General features: G+C 39.0%; 1 protein-coding gene across 1 annotated transcript; it reads right to left on the bottom strand.

Annotated features, from left to right (window-relative positions):
- Positions 1-520: 520 nt before the first annotated feature.
- On the bottom strand, positions 521-11885 carry SULT1C4 (sulfotransferase family 1C member 4). The gene is given in 4 exon segments (XM_030477560.1): positions 521-606; positions 766-937; positions 1152-1246; positions 11783-11885. Coding segments are annotated over 4 exon segments (456 nt in total).
- Positions 11886-12210: the final 325 nt, after the last annotated feature.

Below are 12210 nucleotides of genomic sequence, written 5' to 3'. Positions count from 1 at the left end.
AAAATAAGAGAAAAAGAAAATGAGTCTACTTTATATACTTCTGTTTATACTTGACCACTTTTAAATTTGTTTATTGTTACTTATTGATTAATGTTCGTCCACATGTGAATAACAAATAATACCGCACCTGTTGCACTCTTGACATCTTCTTTCCTACTAGTTCCTATTTCTGTTAGAAGTTGATTTGAAAATGCCAGCAATATCATCTACAGTTTTACATAGACAAAATCTCAAAGCATGTCTGAAATATTTTTATCGATGCTGAAAGGTACTGTAGGAGGGATGAATGACAAGTATCCAGTAGGATTATTTTCTTCAGGGAAAACTAAACTTCCTCATAATTTGGGCACTCCATGATAATGAAAAATCAGTGGTGTGTGAAAGAGAGATATGAAATTCTTAGGGACACAGGAATTTTGTGAAGGAAAATCAAAATACATAAAATGGAAAAGGCTGAAGATCACAGAGGGTAAATCCCATTTCTAATAATCACAATTCCATGTGAAAGCTAAGCAGGTTATCAATCAGCCATTTTTTTCTTATAAGCTTCATCAAATTTCTTATTCTGTGGCACAGTGAAATAATTCTTCCAGTCCCTGACAACTGCTAAGAAACAGCAAAGCAAAAAAACAGAAAATATTAATTTACCAGTATTTCCTGAAGCCCATTAGCCATGACTCACTAGATACTTGTACTTCAAGGCTTATTTCAAAACAGAATGATGACCAGGAAGACAGAGTCTATGACAATAACAAACTTCAGTACCTTGTCTCATGAACGGGGAAACAAAGAGGTCCATTATTCCTTGAAACTCTGTAGTATAGTATGGCATAGGATTGTCCTTCATTATTGGAAATGAAGTGTTACGGAGTCTCTTGTTTAGAACTTCCTGATTCACATTCTTCTCCAGGAACTTCTGAATTTCTTTCTTTGGATTCTGCAGAGAGAATAAAATGGGATTAAGATACAGAGACAGGAAAAACAAAGAAATCAAACATAGTGTTAAAGTTGAAATTGTGAGGGTGAGAACATCAGGTTATCAGAAGATTTACTGCTACAGCTGGCTTTATAACAGAAAACTGTTGATTGTAGGTGGTATCTACTGGAATTCCAGATTTCAGAGCTCTATAAACATACATTCAGCCTTTTACCTCCTTCATGTCTTCATGGAAGAGGTAGAGAATATGGTGCTTATCTCTTGCCTCCCACCATTCTTTTACATGGTCATACCAAGAACCTCAGAGCACTGAAGAAGAGTAACAGCAGGAGCTATAAATGCCCGAAATGCCTTTAGGTGTCTGTGGCACTCACATTTCCCTCGTAACCAGTGTCTGGGCATCTCCCAGCTGGTTCTGAATCACTGTGGCCATGACTGCTGTGCTCTGTGTTTATCACAGCACTCATGTTATTAATCCCTCAGGTGTACGGATGCTTAGAGCAGGATTCATGTGTAAATTTAGAAGGCAACAAATGCAGATGCTTACCCCTGAATGAAAAATCCAGGTTGCCTTTGTGGTTGATGGGGAGAAACAGACATTTCCAGAGTGATTCATCTGATCAGCTGGGCAAGACCAGTCTTAATTTGCCCTGCTTTGAGGTGGGGTTTGGACCAGAATGGAAACCAAAGATGTCTTCCAACTTGCATTATTCTGTGATTTTAACTAGTTTAAATATTTGCTATACAATCACAAGTGCCCCTTTCTCTCCAGCAAGTATACAGATGACTAGCTTGGGCAGAGGTAGCTGTGTTCTAGATGTCTGCACTCAGGCAGATGGCTCCCAAGACGAGATGATCAAACAGAAGACACAAATTCTTTAGACATGAGACTCTCATCTTGTGCCGGTCCAGACAGTGGTGTTTCTTGGCCTACATGGTAGAAAAAGATATTAAGGACCTATGGAAGCTTTCCTGACCCAAATTGCAAACTGCCATCCACCTGAGCAGGTTTTCTTTCTTGGGTATGTGCACCTCTTTTAGAAAGGGAAGAATCAGCTTTTGCGATTGCCAGCCTTTAGTTCTATAACTGTCTTTGTTCAGATGCCTGGTTTTCAGACAGATTAATTTAGGTAAAAAGACTCCTTTACCTCCATTTCACTGAATAAATTGCCACAGAATTCCATCCTTTGGTCCACATACAGGCAATGACTTTCCTGACACAACTCACATCATAGACATAGAGGGTCCCAGGTGAGGGGCTGGGTGAGTGTCCGGGTTTCAGCAAGTCAGTGAACTGGTTCAGCATTCCTGTATGATTTCAGGAAAAGTTTCCAAAGAATCAGGAAACAAACCAAAAAACCAAAAAGACTGACTGGCTTTAAGCCAATCATTTTCTGGCATTGACATCAGGTTTTAATTCTGAAGGCTGGCAACAACAGAACTAGCAAATAACACAGAATAAGCAGAATATATACAGTTATGGTATAATAGTTCTTTTTCTGTTGGTATTATTGTTTTGTTGTTTGTTTGTTTCTTTCTTTCTTTCTTTTTTTTTTTTTTTTAATGTGACCATTACTTCCAAGTTCTGTCATAGGAGGATTTGCTGTTTTCCTCTCTGTGTTAAGCCTGTGCCGATTCTGTTTGTCCTTCTCATACCTACACCTGGCAGTTCATTTGCTGGTTTGAAATGGTATTCATTCCCCTTTCAGTTATGCAACCATCCTGATAATGCAGTAATCCCCAGAGCACATCAGCTGGTGTGTCTTAACAAAGGAAAAACAAAGAGCTGCTTATCAAGTGACTCTCTTTTGTTGTAGTTGTGAATCTGAGTAGCCTATGAACAGTGCACTGTGCCAGATAAGCTGGAGTGAGGTTGAAACCCACTGCCTGTAGCTTTACAACTGCTTTTGAAATATGCAATGGGTGATACATTTGTCCTGTTGTGAAACAGGGAGGTGAGAGTTGAACCAGCTGGCCCAGGGACTGGGTTTCTGCACTGGGATCATGGTTTACTGGGCCACTCTAAAAAAAGAACAGGCGCTCTCTGCAAAGAGCTTCCTCCAGGTTTCCATTGACCTTTTCCTGAGTGCAAATTGCTGGCAGGAGTTTCCTCATGTAAAACACACTGTGTTTATTTTATTTTATTTTATTTTATTTTATTTTATTTTATTTTATTTTATTTATTAATGCATGCTGCTATGTTTCATAGTTATCCATGGCCACACCATGCTATTCTTGACATTAATATGGCTACTTATATGAATGAGCATAGATACTCAGATGTTACTGACTAGAATATCTGAAGGGAGTTAAGCAAAGGTAAACAGCACTACAGTGGAGTCAAAACTAGAAGAAAGCAGATGAATGACGGCATGGTTTTTTCCTCTTAGCCTTCTAGACTCTGGAGTTAGAATCATAGAATCCTAGAATAGTTAGGGTTGGAAAGGACCGTAAGATCATCTAGTTCCAACCCCCCTGCCATGGGCAGAGACACCTTGCACTAAACCATGTCGCCCAAGGCTCTGTCCAACCTGGCCTTGAACACCGCCAGGGATGGAGCATTCACAACCTCCCTAGGCAACCCATTCCAGTGCTTCACCACCCTCACTGTAAAGAACTTCTTCCTTATATCTAATCTAAACTTCCTCTGTTTAAGTTTCAAGCCATTACCCCTTGTCCTACCACTATAGTCCCTAATGAAGAGTCCCTCCCCAGCATCCTTGTAGGCCCCCTTCAGATACTGGAAGGCTGCTCTGAGGTCTCCACTCAGCCTTCTCTTCTCCACGCTGAACAGCCCCAACTCTCTCAGCCTGTCCTCATATGGGAGGTGCTCCAGCCCTCTTATCATCCTCGTGGCCCTTCTCTGGACTTGGTCCAACAGCTCCATGTCCTTTTTGTGTTGAGGACACCAGAACTGTACACAGTACTCCAAGTGAGGTCTCACGAGAGCAGAGTAGAGGGGCAGGATCACCTCCTTCAACCTGCTGGTCACACTTCTTTTGATGCAGCCCAGGATACGGTTGGCTTTCTGGGCTGCAAGCGCACACTGCTGGCTCATGTTAAGCTTCTTGTCAACCAGCACCCCCAAGTCCTTCTCTGCAGGGCGGCTCTGAATCTCTTCTCCACCCAGCCTGAGGCAGTGCCTGGGATTGCCCTGACTCAGGTGTAGGACCTTGCACTTGGCTTGGTTGAACTTCATGAGGTTGGCATTGGCCCACCTCACAAGCGTGTCAAGGTCCCTCTGGATGTCATCCCTTCCCTCCAGCGTATCAACCGAACCACACAGCTTGGTGTCATCAGCAAACTTGCTGAGGGCGCACTCAATCCCACTGTCCATGTCACTGACAAAGACATTGAACAGGACTGGTCCCAACACCGATCCCTGAGGGACACCACTCACTACTGTTTTCCAACTGGACATTGAGCCATTTACCACAACTCTTTGCGTGCGGCCATCGAGCCAGTTTTTTATCCCCCGAGTGGTCCATCTATCAAATTGATGTCTCTCCAATTTAGAGACAAGGATGTCGTGCGGGACAGTGTCGAACGCTTTGCACAAGTCCAGGTAGATGACGCCAACTGCTCTGCCCCTGTCCATCAGTTCCATGACTCCGTCATAGAAGGCCACCAAATTGGTCAGGCAGGATTTCCCCTTAGTGAAGCCATGTTGGCTGTCACCAACCACCTCGTTGTTTTTCATGTGCCTTAGCATGTTTTCCAGGAGAAACTGTTCCAAGATTTTGCCAGGCACAGAGGTGAGGCTGACTGGTCTGTAGTTCCCCGGGTCTTCCACCTTCCCCTTCTTGAAAATGGGGGTTATATTACCCTTCTTCCAGTCATGGGGAACTTCACCTGACTGCCATGATTTTTCAAATATGATGGACAGTGTTTTAGCAACTTCATTCGCCAGCTGACAACTTCATTCACCAGCTAACACAGAGTTGGGTCTGTGTTGGTTTTTTGCTGTGCTGGTTTTTTGCTGTTCTTCAAGTGAGATCTCCTTTAAAATATCTTCTTTCACTTCTATCAAATCAGGTTTAAGTTTTCTAGCTTGAAAAAAAATGCACAGGGATTATCTAAGAAATAAAATGTTTCCACTTACTGTTTGACACTTTCACTTAAAAAAAAATCATTAGTAGAATATTACTTATTGAAGATAATTCTTTTTTGAGTTTTCTGGCAAAAAGTTCTATTTTCTATTTGATTAACTAATGGAACACTTTAACATTTCTGTATTAGCTCTTTTTATTCTCCCTGCAATGAGTGTTTTGGGGTCATTTGTATATAGAGAAAGAACATTTGAAAGAAGTAGGTAACTCAAAAACTCACTGGGTGTATTATATCAGATTTTTAAAATACTTGACAGAAATTTGTCTTGGACAAGAAATCTCTCAGGCTAGTAGACATGAATAACAAATAATTTAAAGGCAGTGAAGGCTGCTTTTGTTCTAATTTTTATGTCATATTTGAATATTTTTGCATTTAAAATTTAATCAAGAATCACAGTAGGACTTTCAGATCATGTTAGAAAAAGTGTGTTTTCTTTTGTTATTTGCACAGGATCAGACTTAAAGTGGATGAAGGCTGCAAATCCTGTATCAGTGTCAAGCACTATATTATGATTTTAAATCTAATTTTGCCTGTATTTAGCTGTCTATATTATCTAGGGTATTATGTCTTATAAATTAAAATCCATATTGAAATCTGTAACTATACATTTGAGTGAAAGAATTTTCCTCCTTATTACGCTTAGTGTTTGTATGACATTTCTCTAAAACTCCCGTCTCCCTCTGCTGGACAAAACAGAGTGTTTATTCCAAAAGCTGTTAAATACACTTGAAAGCTGTTGAAATCCTAAGATACTAACCTGTATTCCTTATTCAGAAAAATGCATATACTCTGAAGAAACGAAAGAACAGCCTGGACAGGCAAAGGTTTCACTTTCAGGCTTGTTGAATTTTAAAGCTGGTTGTCTGGATTCATCTCTTGGTGGCTGAATTAAAGCTACCTGAGTATAAGTTGGTGAGCAACCTTAGGCAATGTAAGCTTTTGGTATTGTGGGATGCATCTAGGGTTAATCACAAGTATGTCCTGTCATAGGCTCCTGACTGTCACAGCCCATATGTTGTTCAGAACAATCCTGCAGGCATCTGTAAAACAGGAACAGTACTATCAATCCTGTGATGGCTATTTAATGAATTTTTAATGAATATTTGGGTTGCAGCCATGTGCAGTTGAGATAATCATCACAGATACATTTATGTAATAGCAGAATAAATACGAAGGGAAATGTTAAGTGTGAACATGGAATGAAAAGTCCTAAAGCTTTAATTCAACAACACATTTAAGCACAATACCTAAGTGCAGTCTCTATCAGTAAAGCACTTAGATTCCATTACCATCACACTCCAGAAATTTCTTTGCTTTAAGTAGCCTCTCTCCAGCAGAGTTTCCTGCTAGAGGAAGTGTTGGAGCCCACAGTGTGTATAACTCTGACCAGCTCTGCGTGTGTTGGGGTCACAGTCATATTAAGATACAATCTTGTTATTGTGGGCATGCATAGTCAGGTGATAAAGTTTAATTTGAATCCTGCAGCTTTTTCCAAACACTTTTCCCCAGAAAATATGCATATGAAATGCTGCAGTGTCACTCTGTCAGTGGCACTAATGCTTTTGGCATTGTTTCTGGAAATTACTTTGTAGAAATAAAAGGTCAGGTATGTATTCACTATGCAGAATAACACATTCCCACTTGTAAATGAGATTTGGTTTAGAGCCACAGGGGGAAAACAGAAACTTGTAATAAACAGTTACAGAGCTTGGTATGCTTTATATATATACATAAAATAATGGAATTTACTTACAAACATTACTTAGCATGTTAATACATGATTCACAGTTGGCTGCAGACTCCACTTCGCTAGCAAGCTCAGTGTGGACAATGTTAATGCAGCATTGCTTGATACAGATGGGATAGAAGCTCTTCATGTTCTCAGGCTTAAAACTACACACGGGTGTAGCAGAAGTCTACATTAGAGAACTTGGGAGCACTGCTTAGTTTTAGGTGCCTGACACAGCTGTGTCCTTATTTCTTCCCAAAGGAAGCCCCAGAATTTGTGCCAGATGCTGTAAGGAACTGGTGTGCTAAGACCCCAGTTTGTGCTGTGATGAGCAACCAGCAGTGAAAACAGATGCAGCCCAAGAGCAAATATAACCAAAGAGCGTATGGATCACAGGCGGCAGTATGTGTCCAAGCTTCCAGGCAGCAGGCATGCATGGCTTGGTGAGCAAGTGCTAAATGAACACTTATGCTCCTTTTCCTTGGAGCATAAGTGCTAAGTGGAAAAGTAATTTATTTTCACCATCCTTTCCTGTCAACCTGCCCTGCAACTGTGAAATTAAAGTCGGAAAAAAATGCTTTTAAAAATAAGCACTCAAAAAAATAGTGTAAGTTGACCATGGGTTTCTGTTGATTGATTCCTTTGTATCAACAGATGAATCTTGTTCTTAAAGCTGGATCCAGGATTCTAGTTCTCCTAAACAGAAGAAGTTGTCATGTATTGCATTTATATTTGTCCAAATACAAGCTTCATGCCACAGTAATAGCGGGGGTTCTTTTAGCGACTGTCTTGAACTGATGTGAAAAGATTCCTATTCAAGACAACATCTGCTTCGTAGCACAGCTTCTTGTGAGCACCTCTACTTGCATTAAGTGAAGTTATTCAACAGGCCATTTGCTAGGTCAGAGCAAAATACAATTAGACTTGCACAATAATTTTTACAATTATTTTCTGAGAAGAAACATGCACTTCTTTACAGCTGAAGACTGGAGATTGAAAATTGAATTCTTGGCTGTACTGGTGGATACTCAAGTGCTACTCTGTGCTACTTCAGGCACTAAAACATCTTGACCTTTCGTCTGGAACAATTAAATGGAGTTTTACCTAAGTGACACATCTGCTGTTCAAGCTGGGACTTGGTTGCGAGAAGACTGCCACTCTCATTTCAGAAGACATTTGCTTATCCAACCAAATTATAACTCCAATTTCCTTTTTTACAAACATCTGTTTGGAGGCAGGAAAATCTCTCAGGATGTGAAGCTTCAGAAAGCAGCTTCAGAAATTTTCATGCCGTGTTGAACTTGTGATCATTAGCCAAATTCGTCTCTGAAATTCTGCAAGCCCAACAATATTACTTCCTGAGTCAAGGGCTGCTTGGTTCTGGGAAATCCTTATGTGACTATTTCATAACTTACTTAAAAAAAGGAATCCAGATGCTACAAACAAGCAAAATTTGAACATATATGCTATCATTTTTCTTCAGTACAATAGGTCCATGTGTCACAATTCTTATTAGGTAGCAGAAAGAACATTTTAGTGACATACCTGAGCAATAAGAAACCCCTCCTAATAAGGCTTATAAAAAATTCTCTCTTGGCAGTGGCTGTCTTTATGCATGGTTGTAAAAAGACCTTATTCAGATAAACACAGTGCAGCGAGGGAAAGCAAAGCTGTAAAAATTATTAGTTGGTCTTATTGTGAGCATAAAAATTGAATTATTACCACCAACATTTTATCAGGAACATTCATTAACAGCATAAAATCTGATACATTTCAGAAGTAAAGAAATATATGTGTTTCACTTGCCTGTGTTCTGATACAGGAAGCCAGCTTTAATTTACAATGGTGGAGCCTTAATGGTATACATTTTTAAGATATTTAATGTGTTCATTTTGAGAAGTTGTTCACATTTACAATCAAGAAGACGTTTTAAATGGTTGAAAATTCCCTGAGCTTCAGTTGAAACGGGTTGAAATCTGCATCCGTTCCTAGCCCTGTACAAAAGAACGCTTTAACAGCTGGACGAGTACCAGAATGAGGTTACCTGGTGTTAGCGACAGCTGGTGTCCAGACACCTCACTATCCTACTGAGCTTCCTTGTTGTGTTGTTACTAAAGCTGATGCAGGTGGGAATATTTAAGTGGGAAATTTGTCTGTCCTCTCCCTTTTTAAATATTCTTTTAGATTTTTTTCATCTTATTGATAAAAGTCTGCTCACACTTCAGTGGATTTGTTTCGCCTCTCATTTGGGAACTCTTCTGGGGATTATGCCATTCACATCAACAGAATTGCACTGGTATATAACTAGAAGGAGAGGAGTTGATCTAAGATTCATAAAGCTTGATGATGTTGCCACGTATTTTTCACATATGTCAAAGAATCAGTTAACCTGTTTCCTTCAGGCCACTGGCGTAAAACCAAATAGGAGTGTTAACATTTGCTGAAGAATTAACACTGTTCTGAAATAAATGCCAGTGTTTCAGTGTTACATGACAGGCCAGTGATTATGCTACTGGGAGGTTTAAAGGGGAAGAAGCTCTCATGCTTTAAGACATAACTTTTGGGCTTAAAATGTCTGTTACCTTTCCCTTAAGATAGAGAGGCAAAACCAAATATTGAGGTGTCAAAGGCTGTATTTCTAAAGCCTGTGGGTGCATTTCTTCTCGTTGTTCTTGCGTGACTCTTCCATAGTGGAAAATGATTAGAAAAAATTTTCTGAACATCCAGTTTGTATTGGTCAAGTCTGACAAGCTGTCTTCTCACATCAGAGTACTACTGATGTGAGATATCTATCAGGAGCTAGTATGATTATCACACAGTTTAAGTTTGTCTTAAATGATTGAGACAAATTGGGCAGGACTTTCTCCCTATTTTCGTAGCAATTGGTCTCGCTTTGCATGTGTAAAATTGCACGTGGATGGTATCAGCAGGCTGAGATGCAGCTGAATTGTCTTGGTGTATGTCTACCTCTATTGACAACTGCGGCAGCTAAAGCAACTAGACTCCTAACATAGACGCCTTTCAAGTTCCTGAAGTTAGGCAAGCTAGATCCAGACTAGTATGCTAGTGTGCCTACCAATAAAATAGGTTCAGAACTGTACATTTTAAGTAATCTCACCCACAAGTCCGTACATGAGGAATAGTAGCCTATATATAAATGTATGTAAATGTAAAAATAAAGAAAATTCCTTAGTCTAAATCTTTGTTGTCAAACCGAATGTTGGATAGAAGGTCTGAATAAAACCCTGCATAAATAGCCTCATTTCTAAAGTGCATGGCTTACCCTGCTTCCTTTAAAATGTAGGGTAATGTATCTGTTAATTTAATGGGAGAAGAACTAGGCTGTAATAGTGGAGTTTTCAAAACTGTTGTAATGTGTAAAGTTTAAAAAATCTTGCAAGCATCTGAGAATTCTGCACTAAGCGGGTAATTTTTTTCACTCTACTTTACAGCATATTTCATAAAGGACAATCCTCTTGTCCACAGATTGTAAAGGAGGCACATGAGGTTCTGGTTCTCTGCATACTTTATGTCATACTTTCTGTTCCTGTAGCTCCAGCCTTGTTCCTTGGGATGCTGAGGTATGCAATTGTACATGTCATCTGCAAGACAGAAGGACAGTATCTTGCTGTCAGTTTTTCCCAACAAGAAAAGTAGAGTTTAAAGTCAAAACAGACACAAAGCGAGAAAGCTATAGGAATAAAAAATGACCAGTCAGGAATTTGTGCCTTGACCTAAACTGTATGAGTGATGAAAGTGCGACAGCATGTTTTCTGAGTTGTTAGTAATTTCTTACCTCTTAATGTAACATTCATTCTTTACTCTTCTAATTGTCATGGAAAAAGTCTCTTGGAAAGCCACTACTAGCCATTAAATCTCAGTTGAAATCTTTTATATGTGTCTTCAGCACATAGAAGAATTAAGAAAAATTAAGAAAATTATGGTCACTTATTCTTTTATCAGTTTGGATAGGTGTTTTTCCTTAGATTGCTTATGTCTGATCTAAAACTCTTCTGTTGAATTTGGTTGGAGTTGATAAACTTTATGCTGTTCGCAGTTTCTGAATGTCAAAAAGTTCAGCAAAATATTAATAATCCAAATTTATGTGATTTTTCTTTTTCAGCAAGAATGATGTGAGACATAAGGATTCCTAATGAAATTAAAGAACATGAGATTGCAAATTAAAAGCAAGTATCTTACGAAGTGATGTCCTTATTGCAAATATAGCTGAATTTGAAGGATTGGGTAATTATGACCATTAATATAACATGTTTCATTTTATATGCTGAGAAAAATTTCTCCTTTCACAGTAAATGACAGTCCTTATACAGGATGAACACACTAGATATTTGTATGCTTAAAAGATAGCTATTTTTCTGTTAATATATGCCATTCATCAGTGTTATTAAACTATGGGCATACTTTTATACTGTATGTAAGGATAGTTTAGTAGTTTGTTTTTGGTTGTTTTAAAGAAGATGTTTCTTCTGTAGAACATCGAGAGAGGGAGACCTACATTAAAGAGATGTGTGAATTATTTAAGGGTAATATGCCAGATTAGTGATTTTTAATGTCAAAGAAACATTCTGGTTGCTTTGTCTGCATTCAATAGACTTGCTTTTGCATGCATGGAATATGGAAGCTGTCAAAGTGTTGAAAGTCTGACAGATTTTTTGAGCTAAGTATTCTATTTTTTGACAGAACAATTTGGTTTCTGAGTCCTGCATCCTTGCTTCACTGAGCAAAGGATGCTGTTATGTTTGGCTTAGTTCATTTTGAAGTCTCCAGTGGTCATAACCTATAAACCAGAGTGACACAGGGCCATCAATCAGCATGTGATGACTCTTGTCTAAGCTTTGAATTCTTGAGTCTATCTTGCACACGATGTTCGGAGCGCAACCTGTGGAATATCAGTCATTTTTATAATGCGATAGTAGAGCTCTGAGATGATAGGAGTTCCTGCCCACGTCTCCAGGTTCTAAACATTTAAGTGCTGGGTGACCTACCTGACAGCACTGTTTCTTCAGGCATGGTGTTTTCACATGTAAGAATGCCTCTAAACTTTTTTGAGTTGTACTTTAATGACATGCCATTCAGCCAATGAGCCATGACCGTTCTCAGGTTTTGATGGCTAAATGGCCACACTCTGAAGGTGATTTTCTTCAAGCTCAACTTTAATTTTATTCTTTCTGCTGTAACACCAGCTAGTACTTACAAGGTGAGTACTGGCGTATATTCCAACTTTAAAATTTGGCAAATTAAAATAGCGATATAATCTGCTTGCTATTTACATGTATCTATGATCGTTTCCATACAGTTAACTACATAGATTTTCTAAGTTAATTGAAGGAAAATAATATGTTTGATTTCCACTTGTGGGAGACTCACAGTAGTAAGTATTATTACTGTAATTAAGTAATAAGTATTTTTATGC

This window comes from Strigops habroptila, chromosome 2 (assembly GCF_004027225.2).
Source record: "Strigops habroptila isolate Jane chromosome 2, bStrHab1.2.pri, whole genome shotgun sequence".
Taxonomy (NCBI): Eukaryota; Metazoa; Chordata; class Aves; order Psittaciformes; family Psittacidae; genus Strigops; species Strigops habroptila.
Note: the sequence above shows the minus strand (reverse complement) of the source record. Positions and strands in the feature narration are given on the sequence as shown.